Here is a 23,909-nt window from a genome sequence, read left to right as displayed (position 1 = left end):
TACAACAACAAACCACCTTGGCGATACCCTCATTCGTCATCCCTACCCAATCGTGGCGCGTCGAGTACATAACGGACCGCGGAGGATTCCAAGTTTCGGATCTCGGATCTCATGCGGTTTGATACATTGACGCATGACGAACCTGAGACATTTACAAGACATGTGACCCTCCTTTTTCCATACATAAACGGGGTTTATCCCAATCATGACACACTTGGCATCGCGAACAGGTCGATGGATTAACAATGTCATTCATGCATCTATACACCCGGGTACCACTGACTATCAGGCCTGCTGAATGTCGTAATTGGGCTTTCCGGTGATAACTCTATAATCAAATCCTTTCTAGGTGGTTCTTCAAGATTTAATCCCATAGGTCTACCTCTCCCATAACCTCCCATTCCACCACTTCTCCTTCCACCTCTCTGTCCACCTTCACCTCCTCCGCCAGCCGAAGAAGCTCGTCCTCGTCCCGTAGCGGTAGAATTGTTTCTTGACAAAGGGAAGATTCCGCTATCTGGTCGAGCGGCAGCTTGTGGTAATGCAGGTGTATCGGGCATAGGGCTTGCTCCTGCTCCATGTAACAAACTAGAGAAGAAACTTCTCATCGTCTTGACGGATTTGATACTGACTCCTCTTCTCAAAGTGTGACGTTCGGAAGAAATAGGTGTGTAAGGAGTGATTGAACGAGAACCATCGTTCGGAGTTTGACGACCCATCATGGCCAAGTGAGCATTTGGATTCAGACTTCCTGCAGTCGTCACGGTTGGAAGGTAAGGATCGGATTCGTATGTGTAAGAAGAGGGTGGTTGAGTATATGTCGAAGATGGATCACTGTCCCCTCTCATAGGGAACAACCTAGCAACGGATCGGGTAGCTTTACCAGCTCGTACGGTGACGCCGTGTATCAGGGATTGAGGTGTGGTCGGTGTATGTACACTCGACGCTGAAATGTCAGTTCTTGGGGTAAATTGGTCGAGTGCGATGTCATCGTATCGTTCTTTACTATGTCGTCGAGCAAGTGGAGGAGGACGGAGAAGCCGACTGTTCCTACTAGATGACGTGGGAGAGGATGGGTTGACTCCGGCAACGGTTGCCGGGTTTCGTGCTAACCATCCAGCAGCAGTTGGATTGGCACCAACGATGGCGGGTAAGGTGACGGTGGTCGCTGCACTCCATCGAGACACATTACCACGTGGCGAAGAATGAGGAGGGGCATAAGGTATGTAGTCTGGATACGAGGGTGGTGGAGAATGTTCGGTTGGTTGAGGACCGTAGGCCGATGTCGAACCGCTGGAGGATGAAGGTGTGGATGGGGAACGTTTGACAAATGATTTCGATTGACCGGAACTGAGACCGTGGGCAAAGACATAGCTGACGGTCTCCGTAGATGACCTCGGAAGACGTTTGCGAGTGATATAGAGGTATAGAAGAACGGCAACTATGAGAAGGACAGCCACAGCTGAAGAGACGGCGGAGGCTATGATAGCGGGGTGAGATCTGAACGTCAGCTCTGCCCTCCGCCATTCATGTGACCAGCGAAGACTTCAGGTTAGGGTCCCCCGTTATGTCATACCCATGAAGAAGAGAACTACATGTAGTGGCATAAAGACAAAGAAGTGACCAATCAGTCACTCACCCAGAAGAAGTAGAAGAAGTAGGTCCAGTCAAAATAGCATAATCCACTACCAGCTCCTTCCCAGGAGTGTTATTGACCAGAGACAATTTGTGAGGCACAGAAGCATTCAGACCCATCTTAGTGTAGAGCAAAGAGGAACTTCCCATCCAAGGACTCTGTATCATCAGCTCAGGCCTACAATACGACCAGAAAGACTGACCCGCAAATCCAAAGTGTTCGATAATTGTCCGTCGAGATATACCTCAGCCTGACCGCCGTTGGGCGAGGAAACCCCATATAGGTATATACCCGTAGCCGAGAAGCTGAACTCCATGCTGGCGGTCGACGCCGTGGTCACGGCTGCCGAACCATTATATAGTGTCCCACGATCGAATTGCCCAGAGACGGAGGTGTTTGACACTTGGCCTGTAGTTCCCCCCGAGATAAGTTGTGTCCATCCCGCTGACCATGAGAAAGAAGAGTCGGTATTATCGATGGTGGAGTTCGAATAACTGGCAATCAGTCATCTGCTTTGCACCCCCTCCCTGATCAGCTCTCCCCCCTCCGGGGGAGACACACCGCTTGCCAATTATCGTATTATTCATCCCGTCGCCGACTGGCCGATCCGGATATGGACACTTCACTAAACTCACCTGCCTTTGGGCAAAGGAACCTGTCCTGCGATACCGTATAGCTCTACTCCTCCACTCGCCGCCAGTCGTAGGCTGAGCTGATGTTCTCCTAAAGGTAAATTATCGATGAGTCCTTGGGTTGAGCCTCCTGGGCAGGAAGATTGGAATGAAGAGCCGTTGATAGAATAGTCGAAGGAGCATGATGATGTGGTGGAAGATGATATTTGGAAGGTAGTGGCTGCTTCGTCAGCGAATCCGAAGCAAATACACCCTTCTCACGACTTGTCTTGCCCTGATGCTGTCACCTTAGACAGCTCTAGATCAGATGTAGTTCCACATAGCACTGTGGAAAGTTTGGAAGACTTACATGTCAGGTTGACGAATACTTGTGATCCGGAAGCTGTGGCCTGATGGAATGTCTGATCGTAGCCGTCCGCTCTCCTGGCATACGCTGGATTCCACCCGGCGCCATATGTCCACAAGGGTGAAGTGTCGGGCACGAAGAAGCTGGTCATTGCATCGTCCACTACCACTGTCTCTCTCCTCGTTCCCTCAGCTTGAAGGCCCGCCACGCCGCGTTTGTATAAATCCCCTGGAGCAGATTGAGGTAGGTTTCGACGTGCTCCGACAAGTCTCTTGCGTTATTTTCGTCGTAGAATCTGAAATGTGAGTAGTTGGACACAAAATGAGTGAGTTCAGAGAGAGTAAGAAGTAGAAGAAGGGAAGATTCCAAGGACGCCCATGTATCGAAGGACGACACCGCCGTTCAGTAACCTGTACTAGTTCGGCCTCGTCAGAAGGGATGTCAGCTGAATCAAGTCAATGGCAGACCCCATTGCCCCTTGAAGACCTTTGATGGACCGCCGTCAAAGGAAGCCAATGAGCGCACGCCTTTCAATCGAAATATCAGCGAGGATCCACATGCAGAGCAATTGCCTGTACCCGGACGGATGACAAAGGAAGACGGACATAGTAGAACCTTTGAAAGCGGATGATGTCAGGGGTCGGTGAACGAGGTTGGATCTGAAAGGAGTGACGGAAACATGAAACAATGAAACAAGAACTCACGATGCTGACCAGGGACCAAACCATGAAACGTAGCGATCAATCGAGTCAGTGACGATGAGAGGGAGGAGATCTGTAAATGCTTCCATACAACAAAGACAACGGCTATGGTAATGATGGATCAGAGGGAAGAAAGGAGTAGTGAGGCCCGAGTCAGATATGAGGCAGACATGAGGCATGAGATTGATGGAGACTGGAAAGATGTGATGGAAACAGTGGAAACCCCAAGTTCTTGACCGGCAGATGCCTCCCGATGCTGATTTATGCTCTGTATCTCCCAATTTTCCACTCTCAGTCATCCATTTCTCCCATGAACTCATCACCATCACTGAGCTCACCCATGTCACTCATCTTGTCATCTTCGTCTTCGTCCTCCTCTGGGTTGTGGTCTTTCGCGTGACCGTTGGTGTCGGCAGAAGTACCATTAAGGTGACCGTTCTGGCCGTTGACCGTTTTTGACTTGGACTTGAGCTTGCCGTTCATCTCCTCGTCGTCACCGTCCATCTCGTCTGTGTCGCCCGCCTGGTCGGCGTCTTCGGGAGTGGCAAAACGTGCCACGTAGGATTCAACTTTCTTGGCATACGCAGCTGGATCTCGCATCAGCAAGGCTGCAGCCTCACCGTTGAGAGGGTCGGCAGGATTAGGATAGCGAAGTAGCTGGGGAAGGAAGATCTCGAAGATATTGATGAGTTCTGACGTGTCAGTTCTGGCGACTCCCAGTTTCAATGCCACGATGAGTGATCGTTTTGCCAGCTCCATGTAAAACAGAGCTGCCGGGAAGACGTACCAAACATGGGTGACCAGGTCTGATTGATGACGTCCAAGCACACGCTCCCGCTCCTGAGATGTCAGCGTTAGACGGTAGGAGACAAAGGCTGACTCACAGCTCGTCGATGTTGGGGTGGAAGATCTTGTTGATGAAACCTATGCTTGGGGACTTGTAGGGGAATTGTTCCGGCAGTTCCACGTGGATCTTCCATACCCCCTTGGCGAATGGGGCTACAAAGTCAGCAAGAAGCACGCACCCACACCGTACAACCTAGGTTTTGCCACCAAACCCGCTCGCATGGCAATGTACCAGTCACAATGGTGGATGGACTTACTTTCCGGAGGACCGTAGAACTTGACGAAGAACTCGGACATCTTGTTGTTGACCAGCGTCACTTGGTAGTCCGACATCAAGCTGTTGATGCCAAGCGATAAGCGGGCAAAATGATAAGAGTACGGTATGGGTGGCGATACGGGGCGATAGATGTCGGAAGAACGTCGGTCAGCTCTACTCTACACTGCAAGTGTATATACGAACAGTTTCATCACGTCTGTATCGACGCGACGCTTCGGAGAACTGTACTGCAGTCAGTAAAGACCTCGGGGGCTATCACGGAGACTTATCATGGTGCCAGCGGTGGATGGTGGTCACGCGTGAGGAGAAAGTAGGGTTGCTCCAGCTGAGCAGACTTCGAGGTTCGAACGATAAGCGGCAAATAGATGATGAGAAGGTTGAATGATGAAGAGTGGAAGCAGAAGAGGAAGTAGCGAGGTGGGAAGGATACACAATAGTCGTACCGTTGTGGTCATTGGGAGGACTGGCGGAGAAGGGCGAGCCGGATCTCCACCTGGATTAATCTGACGTCAGTTTTTGATATCAAAGCAGCCGCGTGTGCCACATTCGCTTTCTCCGTCCGACATCTGGGCTCCTTTTCCACTTGTCACTGCACGATCACTGTATTTGGGCCAGGAATGAACAACATGAACCCCTCCGGGCCTTCTAGGTCCCCACTGCTTGCTCCTATACCTACTCAATCGACGTTTTTCATACCATCGCCATCCGAACACCACATGTTCCATCCGCATGCGACGTTGAACATTGCTTCAAGAGTGACCTTGCAATCGGCTGGAGTGGGTTTGTTGATCAGTGCGGTACAGAATGCTTTGGAAAAGTGAGTCAATCTTGACAATCCATCGTGTTCGCTCCATGGCGGAAGCCTGTGATCCGACGTGGGTTGCGTAAATCGATACCGTGCTGATAGCAGACATGACCAAGGCGCTTTGGGTATCTTCACTCGGACGGGTGGCACTATAGCATTTTTCGGTTCGTCTGCTTGCTCCTCACAAGATGTCCCAACTGATGAATCAGCTGCTATGGGATTTACCTTCTCTTTCACCCAGGCTGCAGTTTCCAATGCCAGAGAGGTGACTCTGCCTGTGATATATGACGGTCGGGAGGCTGATACGACAGACCGATGATGCTCTGAATGGAGTTGCTGGGGGATGCGCCGCGGGGTTCCTTGCTGGTGTGAGGGGTGCGACATTCCTCAGCTGTATCGATCACAGCTAATTGTAATAGCCAGGTCATTGCCTATGGCTGTGGGATCTTGTGCGGCTCTTGGCGCTGCTATCGGCACCTTTTCAGCTGCAGGAAATGTACGTCCGCCGCTGAGATGGTCCATCCTTACCCCTCTGATCTCGTACGGCTGCTCATAATATGTATACCACCTGTAACAGAGCTGACAATCAGGCCTTGACTGGGACGGACAGATTGTCTATGCCTCGACCTGAAAGGGAAGAGCGACGACTTCAATTTTTCAAACAACCAAAGATCAAGCAGGACGAGGCGACGGCTTGATCTGATCTCCGATCTCCGACTTGATTGATTCACATGATCACATAGCAGGCCCTAGGTGCCATCATATCGTGAGCGATGGGCATGAAATTGTTGAATCTCAAACCCAGACTATCTTGCATACAGGTCTGACGTCTGCCTTAGATCCCCTGACTTCGGGCACGCGATACAAGTGGGGAATTACGAACACGTCCCAGGGCCGTCGGCCGTCGATCCGTCGAGTGCCGACGGAAAGACACTCTGCTGAGCCAATGTGATGAGGACCTCTCTCATCTCTCAACGATCGACGTACACTATTCATGACGCCGACCCCGCAGTGGCCACATTAACCATCGAAGCTATTAAGAGATTGCTTCTTAGCCCACCCGCCCATTTCATTTTACCGATCCCACCAAGCCGCCGTGACCGCCGCGTAACTCAGCACGCCATATGAATGACGAAGTCAGCAACGTAGTCGACAATCCGTACAAACTCGGATCTTCCATCCTTGGAATCGTCACATTGCCATCTTCCATTCCACCTCCACGGTCTCGTCATCCGTGTACCTGGTCTACAACTACTTGACGCCACTGCGGATCACTCAGGTGTACTTTGGGTTCTCTCGACAAGCTTCTCGTACCTGATCAACTGATTCGGCACTTGGTCTGAATGTCACAGGCTGATCGGGGGATCGGACTCGATGGCGGAAGATTCTCTTCAAGAGCGGAACACTCGCAGTATCGAGCTGAAAGTCGACGACTAGGGAAAACGCGTAAAGCTGACAGCAGAGGATGGATTTGGAAAGCTACTATGAACGGCCTTCTGGCTGGCAGAATTTACTGACATGTGTGACACTCAATACGACCTTCGCTTCATTCGGAGGAATAGCTATAGCCAAACTTACGACGTTCTTTCACCAGAAGACGATTTGAAACGCGCTAGTCGACCTTGCCGACTCGGACCCCTCCTTTGTTCTACCGTATGTGCTTTAGCGTTCGCGCTTGGGGCTCTCGAAATTCACGGACATATGTACTGCGGTCAGAGCGCTCCTTGACCACATGTCTCTTCCTCCCACGATCCTGGATATGAGAGGTACGCACGGAAGATTCCTTCCTTTGCCATTCCTCACCTTCGTTTCTACTAACTTGACAGGTCATTGTACTCCATTCATCACACAAGAAGATGATCATTCTCGTCGACTCAGATTCCACACTCCCTTTGACTCCCAATGGGCCCAAAACTGAGTCAGAACTGTAAGTTAAGACCCACTCAATCGTCAAAGAGAAGATCGGACAGCTTCGATCATCATTAACTTACTTGACAAGAGTATGGCCGTGCGCGTTGCAATCCTCCGCGACCTCAATAACCCCGATGGGAACCGTTTCAAGGGGTTGGACCGGGCTATCCGTCCAGGGATGTCTGATCGGCGGTACGTGATCCACGATTGTCGACCTCACTAGAAACTTTTAGACTTTGTTCCCCTCGGACGTCCAATGGCCAATGGCCAATGAGATCACTCAAGGTCCGGATTCTCTTCGCTCAAACGCTTACCTCGTCCCCCATGTCCCTGTATGGCGGACGTGTCGCCGCAATCTAGGCACTCGGCTCCAGGTAGTCTACCTTCCTGCTCCACCGGTCCGCTCACCTGTCTAGCTATAAAATGCTTTCTCTTCATTTGTCCTCTCCACTTTCTTCTTTCTTCTCAACGATATTTTCCCAATATCCCCATCCCGACTAAAACGTTTCGACATCGCGCAGAAAGTAAAGTGGGGCATCTCCATCTTACCAGTGAGCTTTAGTTTACCTTCCTTCTCCTCTTTCTCCTTACCTCTCTTCGCTTCTCTCTTCCCTCTCCTCTCTTCTCTTCTCTCCTCTTCCCACTCTTCTCTTCTCTTCTCTTCGACCTTTGATCCACTCTGTCCCATGTCTTCTTGGACCACCGAAGTACGACGCTGATAGTAGAATATCCTATCAAAAATGACCGCCAACAACTCTCAGCCATTTCCCTCCAGCAGTCCTGCGCCGACCGAATCGTCAAAATCAACGACTTCGTCTTCTCATCCACACTATGCTACTTCAATTTCCTCCTTCATGACTGAAGAGGACTCTCGTCACAACGACATCAACGGCACACGTGCTCTCGGGAAAACCGACTCTGCAGCTACTGTGACCATCACACCGCCGAATCAAAAGAGTGGCTCCCGAGTCGCCTCTTGCTTCGGTCAAGGATGGCACTCAACCATGCTGTCTCCGTCTTCGGTGATCATGGAAGACACTTCTTTCCCTGGACCAATCGACGGTCCTCGCTCCAGATCTCCCAGTACTCCAAACCTCCCTTCCGATGCTCAGAGGGCCGCTGCGTTCAATCCGGCTCCCGGTGCTGATCGACGTCTCCTGAAGCAGCAACAGGCGTTCGTGCGATCTGGCATCATCACTGACACCCCTTCCTGCCGTGGTCCATCCAATCGTCTCGATTCGTTCTCCCCCGTCGAAGGGCGCAGTCTCGCACATTCACCTTCGGATTCTGTGCTTGTGACGGGCTTCCACGCGAAGAACGATGGGTTCGGACAGTATCTGGGGACCAAAGAGAGCCTGGTGGGTCTTGGCTCGATGGGTCAAGGAAGAAACGGTGTGTATGAATCATTCTGGAGTTAGTTGAAGCTTACGCTCCAGTGTACATTCCCCACTTTAACAAAAGCATGACGCAACACCAATTGCACGAGTTCGCTAGGAAATTCGGCACTGTCATGTCGGTCAAAATCAATAATGATCTGGGCCCGTGAGTGTTTTTCGATCGTCTCATGTGCGTCGCTGATCCATGCAGACACGCCTTTGTTCAGTATGTTCGAACGTATGGTACGTGAATGAGCTGCTCACCTGCAGATTCCTCTTCCACGAACACGCTTCTGCTTTCATGAGGTCACTGCTCGCTCTCGGGATCGACTGCGAATTCGGCAGAGTGGGTACATTACAACCTCCTGAGTGACTGAACTCATCTGCAGGAAGACTGGAATACAGAATACAGAGCATTAGAAGATCGTCAGTCATCCAACATGTATATCCAGGGGCTGGCCCCCGATGACACCGATGCCGTGAGTGAACCCTCACTCTTCCCTGTTCTCTCGTTGGACTGACATAGTAGGATGTACGAGAGCTCGTCAAGCCTGCTGTGATTGTCTCCTGCAAACGCCTGACCGACTGTCAGGGCAATCTTCGAGATATTTGCATGGCGAGGTGAGTCAAGCGTCTGGTAATCTGGGCAAAACTGACACTTCAGGGTACAGAGCCGAGAGCAAGCTGATCATGTGATTAGAAAGGTAAGCTTCGGTGCGGGAGACTGACGCTCACGCCAAGCTTGATGGGAAATCTCATCCTCGGACCGGGGCCAAACTGTCGTTGCGGATCGCAGACTCCGAAGTAAGCTAGGTTCCTTTATACAGTCGTTTGAGCTAACCTCAGGCTCAAAAAGAACTGAAAAAGGTCCGTAATCTGCACACGGGCAAGCCAGGATCCAATGAGCATCTTGGCTTCAGTCACTCGAAGTGAGTGTCTTCTGCGCTGATCCTAACACGGCTGACATCCACCAGCTCCTTCGAAGTTCTTCGTGAACCCGCATACGACTTTTACTCTGGCGATATGCAATCCTCACGATCGGACTTGGTACTTCGTCAACAACAATTATTCGCCGAACTCGAGGCGATAAGCGCTGCTCTGTCGAACATTCCCCTCCCCCCCTCGGACTTGCCCCTCACACCTGACACTCCAAGTGCTCCGGCCTATCACCATCGCCATACTTCTTCCAACGCATCATATGAAGTCAGTGGTGGAACATACACCCATCGATTCCCCAACAACCCTTTCACCCCCTGGCCTGCTACGCCCACGGTATCTCGCACAGTCTCGACTTCTTCCATGTCTGGCAACACGGCTCTGGGACATCGTCGCTCCACTGCCACCCTGGCCACCCAATCTCATAACCCTGCTCGGCTCCTGTGGGGCGAGGACCGTTGAACGGACGTCACCACGTTCGGCTGACAAAAGCCAATTGTTGGGGTGTACCCATCATGATATTTCAACCTTGCTGTGCTCATATCTTTTTCCAAACCTCATACCCGTATCCTCTTGTCTACACAAAACAAATTCCCAGTCATACCCATGCGCTGCTCCTCTTTGCTGGATCATCACAGTCATATTCATTCACATCCACTCATGTCTCTCAACTTCACTTGAGGTTATTTTATCTATTCGCATCATGTCGAAACATCACGCGTTCTTCTCTGCGCGGACAGGGAAATTGTTTTATCTTTGTACCGACTTTGATGCAATGCATTTCATGTCTCTTCATGGTCGTGTCGCGTAAGATAGATCTGGGCAAACCTCGAATGTATTGTAAGAGAACGGAGATTAATTCAGGTGGGGGACTGATGCCATGGCTGACCGAAGTAAAGCTGAAGGGTATGTCTAGCAATGTTGAAGCCAAGTAGACTGAGCAGATAACTGATGCGTCAGTGACGGTATTTTAGGTATGTAGATTTGATAGACTTACCCTCCAAAGATGGGCAAAAGTGGGGAGAGCAAGATCTGACTACGGGCCACAAATGGTAAAGCGGCGTAACCGAGATATGTGACGTAGACGTATTGTATTCCGGCGACGAGGAAGAGAGTGCTGCTGGGTCAGTGTTGTCTCCGTCATTCATCGGCCACCATCCATCGTCAATCACCCAACACCCGCGACTTATTGCTGTGACTCTTCTCAGCAAGCCATTCACTCCGTACGATATATATCATGATCCAGATAACTTGCGAATGGAAGATATACCGCCGGACCGTATCTTTAACGATTGAAGGTAGGGAAAGAAGTAAAAAAAGAACAAGAGATGAAACTCAAGAGACAGTAGAGTAGAGTACTCACTTTCCAAAAAACAAACAAACCCAATTATCTCTAACTACCACCCCAACCAGCGGTAACAAAGCCACATAAACAGCGAGAAAAGCTGGAAAAAAGGAATTAACAGCAACGTCAAAAGCGTATGTGAATTCTACTCGATTTTCGTTAGAGTATGAAGCGGCTGGAGATAAAAGAAGTCGGTTGGTGAGTATGTAAAGGATCAGAGCTATGATAAGTGATGAAAGAAGGAAGTCGCCTGTGAATTAGCATTGCTTTTACTTGTGGATTTGTGTATTTTCATCCCACTTCGTTTTGTTCTCAGTTTTAGACATGTTTTCGCTTGGATAAGACATTTCGGTGGATGTTCACCCGAAGTGCACTTTACACCGATTTGACTCGGGTTGGAAATTAAGGATCATGTATTTTCCGTAGATGGCCAAAAGATCCGATTTCAGTTGTTCCACATCACAGACCACTAAGGAATGACAAAATGGAAGGAGATGGGGGAGAAAGACACAAGATGTCGTATATGTTTGTGAGTGAGAAGGTTGATGATAGATGTGGAGGAAGAAACTTACGGAAAACCATTTTGAGAATCACCAACATCGTTTCTATCATAGATCTACGATAAACTAATGACCAAGCTAATCCGACTATTGCCAATGAAGCAGAGATGAGGAGTAACATTGCCGGGCTATGATATCAGCGTTATACTCTTTTGATTACTTAGAACATCTCTCCGTCCACAAGGAGATTCCTCTTATCTTTTAATAATTCTCTCGATCTTCTTCAGGTTCCTATGCTCCCAAATCTATTACATCCGACTCCTTCACAATATCCAAAGCATTCCCTGGTTCTAGCATCACGAGAGAATTGTTGTAGATCGATAGCATGAGTGACTCATATGACCTCATGTTTGGTCCACAAATCATCGATACCACTGACAAGGAGGAACCAGACACTTCGTGAGAGAAGTAGGAAGATAAGTTGTATGAGGTGAAAGTAACAACAACTCACTCGTCCCTTGCCCAGACATTTTTAGTCTGTTTACTATCCATCAGTCCATTTCAATAAGATTAAGATGATAACTCACTGATGATATGTCTGTTTATACACTCTTCTAGGAGCTACAACCAGATAAGTGAGTTGCCAAAAAGCTAATTCGAAGTCCTACTAATCAGTCTGTTGGTTTCCTCCTCAGCTACCACATCAGGAAATTCTGAGCTCAAGACATCTTTGCATTCACCCTGTCCCAAGCTGGTCATCTCTATCATCACGATCTCAAGAGATATGATCAACTCAGATCTGGATCAAGATTACATCTCATAACAGAATCTCAATAGACATCAGGGGGTTTCTTTCCACCGAGTTACCGTCCAGGACTTGATTGCAGTGTAAAACCGCATACAATCTCAATGAGAATATCAATAGTGAGATGAAAAGAGGGACAATCATGAAGGTATGACATGGTATGTTATCAAGGAGAGGTAAATCAGATAAGGAGAAAAGAAAAACTCACCATAGCTTTGAATTTTGTTAATCTCCTCAAAACCAAAGGTAAACTTCTATCTGATCTAGGGACATCAAATTCTGTTTCTAGATATCTCCCAGAGTTCGAAGATGGTCCTGGTCCTGAGAGAGGTAAGAGGGAAGACATGGTTTTAGGTCTGAGGCGGATGGAAGACAGTTTGAAGGATGGGTTCGGTCCGGGGGAGGATTAGTTGGGAAGATCGTTGAGATCGTTGTTTGGTGAGTGAGTGTAGGAATTCAGTCCCGATATTCAATGTAGAATAAATTGGCGAGATGGAAAGACAGCTTATAGTGTTCTAATTGAGGAATAAAGTAGATGACCTTTGAGTGAAGGAGGATATGATTGCGAGTCATAAGAAATATCAATGTGGAATGTGAGAGAAGTAGTTTGTCACTTTTATAAGTACCCTTTGTGGTTGTGGCAGTGGCATCGTAATGGGATTGCTGGTATCTGCCCTGGTCGGCATATTGCTTGCCTGTCGCCTGTACTGAATGTGCAAACCCACAATGTATAGTGGAGAATGAAGATGCATTCATGATCATATACTCATTTCTGCCATATCGTTTATATGTATCTATCGTGTGCGTCGTTTCTGAGCTATACCTTGCCCTTCCGTCTTGATTTTAACCACTTCCTCACTTTCGCCCATGAATACCAAACACTTTTACTCAATCCAGCGGTGAAAAGACCTTTTATAGATTGAGTCAAAGCTGGTCTTCGAACTATATGTCGTAGTTCTACTTATCAGCTTGAAGCCTTAGGAACAAGAAAGCTGGATGACACACCATTTTGCACCACCGCTTTATACCTCGGATCTTGAACTACTTGTTTCCAAAACTCACCATTTTCTGCAGATGTCACGTCAGAGATAGTCGAGATTGGGAACTGTCCTTGACGAAGGGACGGAGAGGAAAAGCGTAATGATTGTCTACCCTCGGAGGAGATGAGGGATCCGACTATGGTCGGTCGGAACTGTCGAGCTACCTTGGATCGGAGATTGGCGGGTAGGGAAGAGAGTAACGAGATGTAGTGTTCGGTAGAGTCAGGTTGCTATTGCTCAGCGCTGAAGTTGTTTTTTCGAGCTCTTATAACTCGGAAGTTCTTATCATGAGCAGCGTAGCTCGGACGAGGAACAAAAAGTTTCTGAATGCAAGGGGTATATGGTTTGAGTGACAGGAATCGCAACCGCACTCACCACCAATCCTTCCTCGCCCATCCCTCTCCAGCCCTTGTACGACTTCTCATTCTCCCACTCAAGCGACATCTTGGCCAAATGTCTCCCATACAGCTTTCTGAACCCATCCAGCACCCCTTCTCCACGGACGATATTCTTAACTTTCTCCGGATTTTCAGCTCCGGGCACAGACATCCTCGGATCACCAGAGTACGACAGCCCGGCTATTTGCTCCCATAGAGCGAGCTCGGAGAACGTGGGTCCTAGTCCCAACAAGGCAACACTCGCGGCTGAACGAAGGTTAGTCCGGAGAGCCGACTCGAGAGTTGGTGTAGATACAAGAGACAAAACCTGTGAGTGAGAACAGAACGGACGTATGGTAAATGTGCTCACGGGTTTATGCAGCCGACCGGCAACGTACAGGGTGGTCCATTCTTCTAGATCTCTTTTCAATGCAGAAGTTGATATAACACCATATTTGATGTTCTGACATCAGCTCTTGTTTACCATCAGAAAGAAGTACGTCCTTCCAACGTATACCCAAGCATTGAGAGATGAGGAAATGCGTGACACGATGAGAAACACTTACGACACCAGCCACAGTGACCATAGTGACATACCAGACCTCGGCTCCTAATCTCTCCTGTATAGCTGCTACCCATCTTGGTCCCATCCATCGGGCGTAGGCAGGATAATGAGAAGGGTTTTGACGCATGTTTATTTGATGAAAACGATATGGTTCTGGTGTGGATATCAATAAATCTGTTAATGGTGGCTGATGTATCAGCGACTTCTAATGAATAGCGAGGGTGTGGTACTCACTTCGTCTGAAGGAGACCGATTGGCCTGACGGATGACACCGGAACCATAAGCCACTGCCCAGTCGATAGGAGCTTCGAACGAGTCTATGACGGGTTTCAGGCGGTAATACGAGTTGTGTGCCTCTTCTGTGGTCGCCGAGGATGAGGAATTAGGACTCTTTGTGATATCGGATGAAGTAGACGAGTTCTTAGTGTGAGAGAGGGGCACAGTCGAGTGTAGTCTGACACATAGGGCCAGAGGGCGAGCGGTGGAATGCCACCATGTCGACGGCCCGGGACCGACAGGGAGGGGAGAGCGGGTAGGTAGCGACAACCTCAGCGAGGGAGATACGATCGATTTAGGGACTCTCCCAGACACAAGATGCCTGGCCATTTTACTATCCTAGATCATCAGCTGTCAGCATGCGACTAGCAGCAGAGATACACTCACCAGCCTAGACATGGTCAAGAGGAATTCTCAAGCGTTTTGAACCTAGCGAGTTCTGATAGCTCTTTCTTCACTCGGACATTTACATCTGCTGTGCCAGAGATCCAGAACGAGGGTTGAGGGACTGAGCACTGGAGAAACTGGGCTGGTGTGGGCGAGGATGAACACCCAGACTGCAGAGTGACGGTCGTGTGCCAACATTTCTCATAGAGGCCCGCCCGATCACCGGGGTCTATAGCTTTTTCGATCCCCCCGATTTGCACGCACGAAATGTCCTCTTCAATGCCTGGGTGCGTTTTGACGCAGAACTTTTGGCTTTCCTAGTACTGAGTGGTTCAATTCAGCTACACCATAAAATGCCCAGATCCCCTACATACTCCAGGTCGAGAACACATTCGCCAGTCGATGAGCGTAGTCCTTCCAGAGGGGAGAGCGTGAGTGACTCTTCTCTTCGGTGCGCTGACCCTTACTCGCGTTTTAGCACACCGTCTATTTGGGGAGGGAAGTGGACATAAGTAGTGGAGCAATCTGTGTCGTGAAGTGGTCACGTTTGCTAACTTTCACAGACATGCCCGTTCCTCATACGTATCTTTGTGACCAAAGGAAGACATACTCCGCTGGTGGATTTTGATGAAGGCAAGTTTCCACTGCGGGATGAATTTCCTGTGTACGGTTGGTGAGTGATTCTACCCTGCCCACTCTTCTTCTCCGTGTCTGACTCTCCCTCTTGTAGCCTTGTTTCACACGGAAGGCTATGCCGCTATCATTTCAACACCTGCTGATCGATGTAGGAAACACTCCACACCCACTTCCCTGATCCAAACCCTCCTTCCCTGTTTCCCCCCTCTCTATCGCTCCCCTCTAGCACGGTACGCTTTCAGACATGTTTATGTGGATGCATCTCAACGGGGTTTATATCGATCGCGCGACTTGGTAGCATTCACCGGACGGGATCTCATGACTTCCCTCGACCTACCAAAATCCGGAAAAATGGATATGGAATTAGACGAAGCTCCTCGTGGTGGTAAAGTGGAAGAGAAGACTTTGGAAGATTACGGATTTATCACCGGAGATCTTCTTTCTGTCTTTCTTTTCGTCCCTGAACCGAAAGTACCCGTTGGACAGAGGTTCGCCCCGGGTACAGGACCGAATGTTCCCTCTGTCGGATGGGGAGAGAGGGATAAGAATGGATCGTGGACCAAAGGTGTACCTTCACTTAGTATCAGAGGAAGAGGTAAGGATTTGGTGCCGGAGACTATACCTCAAGGGAATTGGCGTGGAGGGGCGCCAGGGTCAGGTGGGGAGAGAAATGGACATAGACGTTCGGAAGTCAAGGGGAGGAGTAGAAGTAGAAGTCCAACTCGGGAAGAAAGAAGAGAGAGCTGGAGTAGACGATGATGTAGGGTCTGATACTGGTTCACAGCTATAGCTACATGCCATCTTATTGCCAGTGCCTAGGCATATTGTGTTCACCAGTACTTACGAGCAATCATAGCACCAGAACTGGTTGACAGATATGCCACACTTGCGGAAAATTCTCGGCCGAGGGGTGGGATCACTTAACCGAAGCCATCCACCCATCCCCACCCACCCTCATTCATCTCTGCTTCACTACCCTCTCATCCCCCCTTCTTGCTTTTGAAAACTTGCTTCTCGTGAGGACGAACTGTCTCCCGGTATTGCTGACTGCTTCAAGGCATCAGGTCGAACATATACCAACTCTTCAGCCGTCATCTCATCCCCTCAATACTCGAAAACCTCCACATTCCTTCACGCGTTCCTGACGACGACGACGCCGTTTTGCCCATTCTCCCCCCATCAATTCTTATTGGTCATTTGAGATTGGAACAGCCCTTGCATCATGTCGTGGAAGTTAGGCAAGAGTGAGTACCCCGATGCTCCTTCTTCCATTCAATCATGTTTTGCCAGAATGCAAGGTCGTCTGCAACAATAATACAACGTGCTGACCAAGCTTTTTCGTTAACCCCTTCATCTTTGTCACTCGCCTGTCTTCCTTCCTCGAACAGAGATCAAAGAATCTTCCAATTTCCTCTCCTCGAAATCCTCTTCCATTGGTGTCCCAGACACTTCGAGATCTACCACACCTACACCTAGTAACCCGAACCCCGATGCACCGGCCAATCCCCCTGTTGCGAGAAGCGGAATGCTCAAGATTCGTGTGACCGCCGGCAAAGGTCTTAACTTACCACAAGGAGGTAAGTTATCTCACCCTTTCCTTTCAACTTTGATTGACTGACAAAAAGTCAATGTTCCCGCACCGGTACAAGCCGCTCTCAACGCCCATCCCCAGCCTTCCATATCTTCCTCTCTATCTTCCTCCCCCAGGGTCCTGACTCATCCATCAAAAGCCAATCGTGATTCCCTTCAACGCAAACAGCTCTGGTGGTTGCCTTATGTGGTTCTCGAATTCGACAAGAATGAAGTGCTCGTTGATGCTCTGGGAGGTGATCTGAGCGCACCGGTATGGATGTACAGTGCGACATTTGATGTGTCACGTATCAGTGAGATAAGTATCACGGCGTATTTGAGGACTACCCAACCGAGTTCCACTGTCCATGCGGAGGATGGCGAGTCTACGGGAGGGAAGGAAGGTGAAGATATGGGAAATTCGGATTTGTGCTTGGGAGGGATTCGCTTTACGCCTGACCTAGAGACAGGGGTGAGAACTTTCTTTTTCATGAGACCTGACTCCTTTTTCCCCCTCGGTCAAAGATAACCTTCGAGGCTTGACCCCTGTTGAGATCTTTGGCTGATCGACAGCGCTTGACCGACGAATGGGTTCCATTGCAGAGTGGATCCGGCTTGATTCACATACAAGTGTCGTTCAAACCGGCTCATGTGAGTATTCCTGATATATGAGTACCGGGGGCTGCTAATGTACAAGACTCCCCTTACGATCGACTCATTCGAGCTTCTGAAAGTCGTAGGAAAAGGATCATTCGGCAAAGTCATGCAGGTCCGAAAACGAGACACACTACGAATCTACGCTCTCAAGACTATCCGCAAAGCTCATATTGTATCTCGATCCGAAGTAACCCATACTTTGGCTGAGAGGACGGTTCTTGCCCAAGTCAACTGTCCTTTCATCGTCCCCCTCAAGTTTTCTTTCCAAACCAAGGAGAAGCTTTACCTCGTATTGGCCTTCATCAATGGTGGAGAGCTGTTTCATCACCTGCAACGAGAGGGCAAGTTCAACGAGACGCGTTCTCGATACTACGCTGCGGAGCTGCTCGTAGCTTTGGAACATCTGCATGGATTCAATGTAGTCTATAGGTGAGTCGATTACTTACGCCGTGTGCAAGGTATGACTGACTGATTTTAGGGATTTGAAACCTGAAAATATATTGCTGGACTACACTGGACACATCGCCCTGTGCGATTTCGGACTGTGCAAGTTGAACATGACGGAAAATGACACTACGAACAGTGAGTCTTTCGTACAGACGATGAAATCTTGCTGATGACAGCTTTTTGTGGTACACCAGAATAGTGAGTAAAGAGTTTGTGTGTAGATTGGGAGCTGACAGGTAGCCTTGCGCCCGAGTTGCTGTCGGGTCATGGATATACCAAATGTGTTGATTGGTGGACCCTCGGTGTATTGCTTTATGAGATGGTATGTTAGAAAAGCTCTCTCTTCTCACTCGTCTCCTCTCGCGCTATGGCTTGAGCTTTGACGTCAGCTCGAAAATGGGTACAGTGCTCATCTTACAGATGACCGGTCTACCTCCGTTCTACGACGAAAACACGAACGAAATGTATCGTAAAATTCTATCCGACCCTTTGCGTTTCCCCGAGGAATTCGGATCGGAAGCTAGGTCTCTTCTTACTCAGTTGCTCAACAGAGATCCGGCGAAGCGATTGGGCGTGAATGGAGCTCAGGAGATCAAGAACCATCCTTTTTTTGCCAGACACATTGATTTCAAGAAATTGTGGGCGAAAAAGATCCAACCTCCTTTCAAACCTGCTGTGGTGAGTCATTTGTTTCTGCATCATACCCCACCCTGTCCATTGTCATTTCTGTCACTGGCCCGCAACTGTGCGACGCTACTGTGATCGTGAATCGTTGTGCTGGACCTTGAGTGTCATGACAGGAGGATTCGAGCTGATTTTAGGCATCTGCAATCGACACTAGCAACTTTGACGAAGAGTTTACTTCTGAAGTTCCTCTCGATAGTGTGGTGGATGATTCTCACCTGTCTCAAACGGTGCAACAGCAATTGTGCGTTATTCATCCGGCATGAAGTGTGTGAAATCGCTAATGATACAGTGCTGGGTTTTCTTGGAGCGTATCACCACTTGGTGAAAGTGTAGGAAGGTATCAGTAGATTGTACATGTATGGTTTTTGATGTTTAAGATTGCACGAAATGTATATGATTGTGTGCATGTCGTGACCATCGTGGAACATCCGTCCATTGATCACCACTAGTAAACTGATTTAATGACACTTTCGAAAAGATTCAACTTGTTCCAGAATGACGTCAAAACATTTCTCTCTAACTTTCTTCGCTTTTCCTCCTAGTTTGCATAACTTATATCATTCCAGCCTCCACAACTCCCTCCACTGCAGCTCGCTCTCCACCATGATGCGTCGTTCAAGTCTGACAAAATCGATCCATCCTATCAAACACAATCTCTACATTCCCACTCGGTTCATCCAAGTCCGACCAACATCTCAACCCTCCAATCCTGGATCTTCTCTTCTAAGCCTATCTGAACCTCGAGTCTCCCCTAAAGAAATTCGACGATCGTACTTTCCTCCCTCTCCCTCTTTCAGCGTATCACCCTCTACTTATTCATCTCTGCGATCATATACCATCCAATCCAGATTCAAATCCATATCTACGTCGTCTCGCGATAATTATTCAACATCCATTCCGTCCCGCTTCGGACGTTCAACATCCACTACGGCTTGTTCTAGAAATCTCACAACCACTTCGGCTTACTCTAGAAGTCTCACAACTACCTCTTCCCGTCCTCTAACCAGACATTTCTCCGACCATACGGAATTCGATCCATCCAGAAATAAAAGAAAAACAGAAGTGAATAATAATGATAAAGAAGATACAAAAGGAAACAAAGATCCTAATCATCCTTATTTACATTATCATCCTCTACCCTTTTCGAACCCTACTAAAATAGCATTAACGTTTTTACCTTTTCCACCCAGAAACGAGAAGAGTATATTGGGTTGGATACCCGTATTGAACGATACGAATTTAGGTGATTTTAAAGAGAATCCAGATTTTTTGTGAGTATCTCGCTTTCCTCGACCAAATTACCATTAGTTTTCTTTCCAAGACCTTCAGAGGGTCTTCTCTCTTCTTATCTTCGCTTTTTCACATTGCTATCCCATCGACTTCTACCTTCCCTATTCGTGTCTCCTTCACTTACTTTCTAAAGTGACATCTTACATCCTTCGTCTCCCCGTGCGATGGTCTGAGGGAGAGAATGTCAAATATATAGATATCGAGACATGTCAACTTGACAATCTAGCAGCAAGAGAGAGATCAGTAATAGTGACTGTGAAATTGATGATGTATAGGAAAACTCTCCATTCATCAATACAATCAGCATTGAAAGAATCAAAAGCTCCAGAGGTGGAATATGAAGCTTCTATCCGACCTGGAGATGGGTATATACATATCACCGGTTAGTCCATACTAATCACTTTCTGTTATTTCTCATATATTACGAATTGTCTCCATAAATTCTGGTCTCTACATCGTCCCTTGCTGCATCTTTAAAACACATTTTGCTACTTTAATCTTCCTGGTCAGGAAGACGACGTGGGGAGTAGGGAAGCGTGGTGATGAAGTTCGAAAAACGGTCACCAAGGATCGTCTAGTTTGAGATCAGGAAGCTAGTGAGTCAAAGTTGGATCAGTAAGGAATGGTAGGTTGAAGTGGAAATTGTGACAGAATGAAAGTAGGAAAGTTGGAAAGTTGGCAAAGGGTTTTGTGCAAAGAGTGAACGGTGAAGTTCAGAAGTGATAGTCAAGAGTTGAGATTCGATATTGACGTTAGACCAAAGAGCGACTCCTCCAGCAGGAAGAATAGGAGATATAGAAGATATCATAGCGACTATTTTCGTAAAAGATGGAAAGGTTATTCCTTCTCTTTTTCACTTATGTTATCTTTCCACTTTCACTTAGAAACTCATTTCGAAGAAAACCTTTTTCAAGGTATCCCGACTTCATTTTCTTTTTTCCGCCGGTGGTCGTAGAAGAAGGATTTGTATCGAGCAAAAACTGATACTGATACATAGATCGTACCATCAACATACACACCCATGCCCACATATAGATTAATTACCTCTAATGGTCCTCTTGTCTTACCTCCCGGACTGGCAGAACATCTTATTGAGGTACTTCGATCTATAGAAGATCAATCTTCGTAGTCCGCGTTAAATCATCATGAACAAAGATACAAGTAGACGATTTAACATTTATGGTATTTATCGGGTGGTGATGGAATGGTTAGAGATTGTTACCCAATTGACAATTATGCATCAAGTCATTCATTGTACCATTTGTCATCCTCGGAAAGAAGAAAATTACATCGAGTATGTTCTAGGAGATGATAACATTTTTTCGATGGAACCATCGAGGTGATCCAGGTGCTATTTCTTCATCTCCCATACGATACTCTTATTTGATGTCTGATCCACTTGTAGATCCAGCTACAACCCGGGGGACCGAGAGAGACGACATTCACTTCGGTAGGATGTATGGTGATATTTTGACGTAAAACATTTGTGTCGTCCCATTTGAGCTGGTTAGAACAAAGACGAGTGGAGAAATGGTAGTTGCGATGTGCGTGAAGATCATCATCAAGAAAAGTACAGGTCGTGGGGAAAACGTAATAATTCGAGGGGAAAGAATGGGCCAAGTCGTCTCAACGATAAGAGATTTAGGATGTAGATCAATGTTGAGGTGATGTTGATCAAACCAACGTCAATTGACTACCGATGTAAAGGTAAATCCGGTTGAAGAGTAAAACTCTTTCCCAACGTAGCTACCTTTACTTGATCTTCACTCGCTCTTCTTCTTCTTTCCTGCATTTCCCTATCCAATTCCCTCAATTCCGGACCTAAAGAAGGAACAGGTTTTCTTCTTGTACTTGAAGTTCTAACCATTGGAACTCCTACTTTTCCTTCTCCAACACCAGTCGAAGGTCTTCTAACATCTTGTCTACCTCTCAAAACTTCCATACCTTTCAATCCCTCATTTCTCCCATGTACGACGGGAGGTCCAGAAGAACGTCTTCGATCGAGTTGTGGATCTAATGATGGTGAACCGAATGGATCACGTAATCTAGGTGTTGAAGGTGCAGTAGCGAATGGATCTCCTATTCTTTGTCCTATTCCCATACCTAATTCTGATCCTAAACTTGAACCTTCACCTCTTCCTGATCCTGATCCTGAGTCAAATACCGGTCCAGAACCAGATCTAGAATTCCTACCCATAGAATCAGGTTGATTATGATCATTTTGAACATGAGAAGGACCGAGTTGTGAAAGAACAGCTTCGGTAGGTGGTGAATTAGATAATGATCCTTCTGATTCTTCTAATTCGCCGATACTTTTTCGAGAAGAATATGAATGTTCAGAATCACTTTTCATATCTCCTAATGCTATTGGTTGCGACCCGGATAAACGTGGAGGAGATTTATTTGATCTACCCATACCTAAATTCGTTGGGGGTACCCTAACTTGAGATTCACTCATGGTTCTAAAAGGTTCGATGAAATCTCCTTGTGATTTCCTACGGTTTTGACGACGACGGCGTATGAAGAAACATCCTAATAGACTCAAAGCGAGTAGACCGAGTATGACACCGGCTACTATACCTCCTATTGCTCCTCCTGACAAACCTTTCGATTCGGATTGAGAAGCAGCACCGATTGGGACGGTGGCGATGCTGCTCGTTGTATGAGAGATGGTGGGGTCGGAACTGATAGTTGAATCGGGACTGGTGTTTGGAGTAGTAGCTGTGAGAAGACATGAAGTAGAACCATTATTGATAACGCTGAAAATACCGGTTTTCCCAATCGTCCCAACTGAATCATTCACGTATCCTGCAATGTACCATCTACCAGCTTCGACAGGAAGAGCTTCAAAAGACCATGCGACATTAGCTGGACCGATATGAAGAGTTTTGTTCGTGTTGCCGATGACCGAAGCTCGGTTGACTATTTTGGCCAATGCTGCTGTGGTGGTAGCAGAGGCAGAACGGGATGAAGTTGTACTGGTACCAGGGCTGGAGCTGGAAGTGCTGGAAGTAGTAGATGTGATAGTTGAAGATGGAGCAGGAGGGATGGATTGATCGATTCCCACGTTAATAGCTCGAAGCGTGATCTGATACTTTGAAGCATCTTCATTATTTAAACTCCAAGTAAATCTGTCATGTCAGTCCCATCATCCGCCTCCAATCTCTCGTCCAGTTTGAAAAACTCACTTGCCAGGACTACACACTCCAAGAGTGGGTGCAGAGAAAACGACCAGGTTTGGGGTCCCGCTAGCTGAAGGTGTGGCTGTGACAGATGATGATTGTGCTAGAAGAAGGGGGAGATAGGGAAGGATGAACAATATCGACTGAAGGCCGAATAACCACATGATTATCTGAATCTCACTTGACCAGAAGGATAAGATAGAGGGTGGGGGATATGTCGTTGTGAGACCGGAGTGTCAAAAGTGTGACGATTTAAAGACAAAGGATGATTATCTTAGCGATACTGCTTCGTCAGTGATCAGTGAGTCATCGAGACCGACAAGCCGACGTACGACCAACGAAGGTGATGAAGACAAAGCTCACCTTATTGCTTAGATTTCAAGAGCAGGTGGTGAAGAATCTCAACGTCATTCGACGTGGATAACGCGTGAAGGAAGATTCGTGTGTGACCAGAGGAGAGATAAGAGGAAGAGATTTAGCGCGTGTGAGTTGATGAAGGATGATGATACCAAGAGGAGGAGTCGAAGATTGATGTGAAAAAAGGATGGTCGTGTATATTATTCTTTCCTTTCCTTCCTTCCTTCCCTACGTAAGTTTAAACTACGACGTGGGTCCCCAACCCCGAGATGACCGAATGGGAGCAAGTTTATATAAATTGATACTCGCGATCACTTTAACGT

The 23,909-nt window shown here is 47.8% G+C and overlaps 9 protein-coding genes across 9 annotated transcripts; 5 read left to right on the top strand and 4 right to left on the bottom strand.

The window, feature by feature from the left end:
- Window positions 1-3,388: 3,388 nt before the first annotated feature.
- Window positions 3,389-4,846, bottom strand: TREMEDRAFT_37661 (uncharacterized protein). Its single transcript, XM_007002418.1, has 6 exons — window positions 4,708-4,846; window positions 4,622-4,662; window positions 4,419-4,498; window positions 4,200-4,314; window positions 4,103-4,155; window positions 3,389-4,007 (listed from the first exon to the last, which is right to left on the bottom strand). The coding sequence occupies exons 1-6, from the start codon at window positions 4,708-4,710 to the stop codon at window positions 3,607-3,609; spliced, it is 693 nt and encodes a 230-aa protein (XP_007002480.1). The 5' UTR covers window positions 4,711-4,846; the 3' UTR covers window positions 3,389-3,606.
- A 308-nt stretch (window positions 4,847-5,154) lies between these two features.
- TREMEDRAFT_67637 (uncharacterized protein) lies at window positions 5,155-5,941 on the top strand (the record flags this gene model as incomplete). Its single annotated transcript, XM_007002923.1, has 6 exons — window positions 5,155-5,255; window positions 5,349-5,407; window positions 5,453-5,508; window positions 5,555-5,618; window positions 5,663-5,739; window positions 5,834-5,941. The coding sequence occupies 6 exons, from the start codon at window positions 5,155-5,157 to the stop codon at window positions 5,939-5,941; spliced, it is 465 nt and encodes a 154-aa protein (XP_007002985.1).
- A 1,953-nt stretch (window positions 5,942-7,894) lies between these two features.
- On the top strand, window positions 7,895-9,928 carry TREMEDRAFT_60177 (uncharacterized protein; the record flags this gene model as incomplete). Its single annotated transcript, XM_007002679.1, has 9 exons — window positions 7,895-8,546; window positions 8,591-8,696; window positions 8,801-8,876; window positions 8,920-9,009; window positions 9,060-9,151; window positions 9,195-9,234; window positions 9,272-9,334; window positions 9,377-9,459; window positions 9,505-9,928. 9 exons carry the CDS (start codon window positions 7,895-7,897, stop codon window positions 9,926-9,928), a joined length of 1,626 nt encoding a protein of 541 aa, XP_007002741.1.
- A 398-nt stretch (window positions 9,929-10,326) lies between these two features.
- Window positions 10,327-12,681, bottom strand: TREMEDRAFT_42665 (uncharacterized protein; the record flags this gene model as incomplete). The annotated part of the gene is made up of 7 exons (XM_007002476.1): window positions 12,325-12,681; window positions 11,899-11,975; window positions 11,823-11,855; window positions 11,384-11,499; window positions 10,830-11,061; window positions 10,464-10,583; window positions 10,327-10,414 (listed from the first exon to the last, which is right to left on the bottom strand). Exons 1-7 carry the CDS (start codon window positions 12,460-12,462, stop codon window positions 10,327-10,329), a joined length of 804 nt encoding a protein of 267 aa, XP_007002538.1. The 5' UTR covers window positions 12,463-12,681.
- A 267-nt stretch (window positions 12,682-12,948) lies between these two features.
- Window positions 12,949-14,443, bottom strand: TREMEDRAFT_16117 (uncharacterized protein; the record flags this gene model as incomplete). The annotated part of the gene is made up of 6 exons (XM_007002175.1): window positions 12,949-13,073; window positions 13,122-13,221; window positions 13,321-13,386; window positions 13,532-13,996; window positions 14,100-14,285; window positions 14,333-14,443. Coding segments are annotated over 6 exons (1,053 nt in total), but the record flags the coding sequence as incomplete, so codon positions are not given.
- Window positions 14,444-15,114: 671 nt separating this feature from the next.
- Window positions 15,115-16,156, top strand: TREMEDRAFT_67635 (uncharacterized protein; the record flags this gene model as incomplete). The annotated part of the gene is made up of 3 exons (XM_007002922.1): window positions 15,115-15,192; window positions 15,325-15,434; window positions 15,550-16,156. 3 exons carry the CDS (start codon window positions 15,115-15,117, stop codon window positions 16,154-16,156), a joined length of 795 nt encoding a protein of 264 aa, XP_007002984.1.
- A 236-nt stretch (window positions 16,157-16,392) lies between these two features.
- TREMEDRAFT_42662 (uncharacterized protein) lies at window positions 16,393-19,162 on the top strand. Its single transcript, XM_007002475.1, has 11 exons — window positions 16,393-16,641; window positions 16,786-16,974; window positions 17,023-17,438; window positions 17,540-17,617; window positions 17,664-18,052; window positions 18,102-18,205; window positions 18,247-18,268; window positions 18,311-18,392; window positions 18,491-18,748; window positions 18,892-18,998; window positions 19,047-19,162. The coding sequence occupies exons 1-11, from the start codon at window positions 16,620-16,622 to the stop codon at window positions 19,102-19,104; spliced, it is 1,725 nt and encodes a 574-aa protein (XP_007002537.1). The 5' UTR covers window positions 16,393-16,619; the 3' UTR covers window positions 19,105-19,162.
- A 690-nt stretch (window positions 19,163-19,852) lies between these two features.
- TREMEDRAFT_18910 (uncharacterized protein) lies at window positions 19,853-21,167 on the top strand (the record flags this gene model as incomplete). Its single annotated transcript, XM_007002181.1, has 4 exons — window positions 19,853-20,028; window positions 20,323-20,429; window positions 20,804-20,883; window positions 21,045-21,167. Coding segments are annotated over 4 exons (486 nt in total), but the record flags the coding sequence as incomplete, so codon positions are not given.
- Window positions 21,168-21,268: 101 nt separating this feature from the next.
- TREMEDRAFT_73227 (uncharacterized protein) lies at window positions 21,269-23,901 on the bottom strand. Its single transcript, XM_007003044.1, has 3 exons — window positions 23,593-23,901; window positions 23,236-23,512; window positions 21,269-23,178 (listed from the first exon to the last, which is right to left on the bottom strand). The coding sequence occupies exons 2-3, from the start codon at window positions 23,391-23,393 to the stop codon at window positions 21,741-21,743; spliced, it is 1,596 nt and encodes a 531-aa protein (XP_007003106.1). The 5' UTR covers window positions 23,394-23,512; window positions 23,593-23,901; the 3' UTR covers window positions 21,269-21,740.
- Between the last annotated feature and the right edge of the window lie 8 nt (window positions 23,902-23,909).

This window comes from Tremella mesenterica, assembly GCF_000271645.1.
Source record: "Tremella mesenterica DSM 1558 unplaced genomic scaffold TREMEscaffold_2, whole genome shotgun sequence".
Classification (NCBI taxonomy): domain Eukaryota; kingdom Fungi; phylum Basidiomycota; class Tremellomycetes; order Tremellales; family Tremellaceae; genus Tremella; species Tremella mesenterica.
The sequence above is the reverse complement of the archived record's forward strand: the minus strand, read 5'-3'. Positions and strand labels throughout refer to the sequence as shown.

Excerpts from the sequence above, each read along its gene's own strand:
- TREMEDRAFT_37661 (XM_007002418.1), bottom strand. Across the intron at positions 4,315-4,418 it reads GTTCTACGGTCCTCCGGAAA|CCCCATTCGCCAAGGGGGTA; the intron begins GTAAGTCCATCC and ends CTGACTTTGTAG. Across the intron at positions 4,156-4,199 it reads CACCCCAACATCGACGAGCT|GAGCGGGAGCGTGTGCTTGG; the intron begins GTGAGTCAGCCT and ends CTGACATCTCAG.
- TREMEDRAFT_42662 (XM_007002475.1), top strand. The coding sequence starts at position 16,620 with ATGTCGTGGAAGTTAGGCAAGA. Across the intron at positions 18,269-18,310 it reads TTTTGTGGTACACCAGAATA|CCTTGCGCCCGAGTTGCTGT; the intron begins GTGAGTAAAGAG and ends GCTGACAGGTAG. Across the intron at positions 18,999-19,046 it reads CAAACGGTGCAACAGCAATT|TGCTGGGTTTTCTTGGAGCG; the intron begins GTGCGTTATTCA and ends CTAATGATACAG.
- TREMEDRAFT_73227 (XM_007003044.1), bottom strand. The coding sequence starts at position 23,393 with ATGTGGTTATTCGGCCTTCAGTCGATATTGTTCATCCTTCCCTATCTC. Across the intron at positions 23,179-23,235 it reads GGAGTGTGTAGTCCTGGCAA|ATTTACTTGGAGTTTAAATA; the intron begins GTGAGTTTTTCA and ends CTGACATGACAG.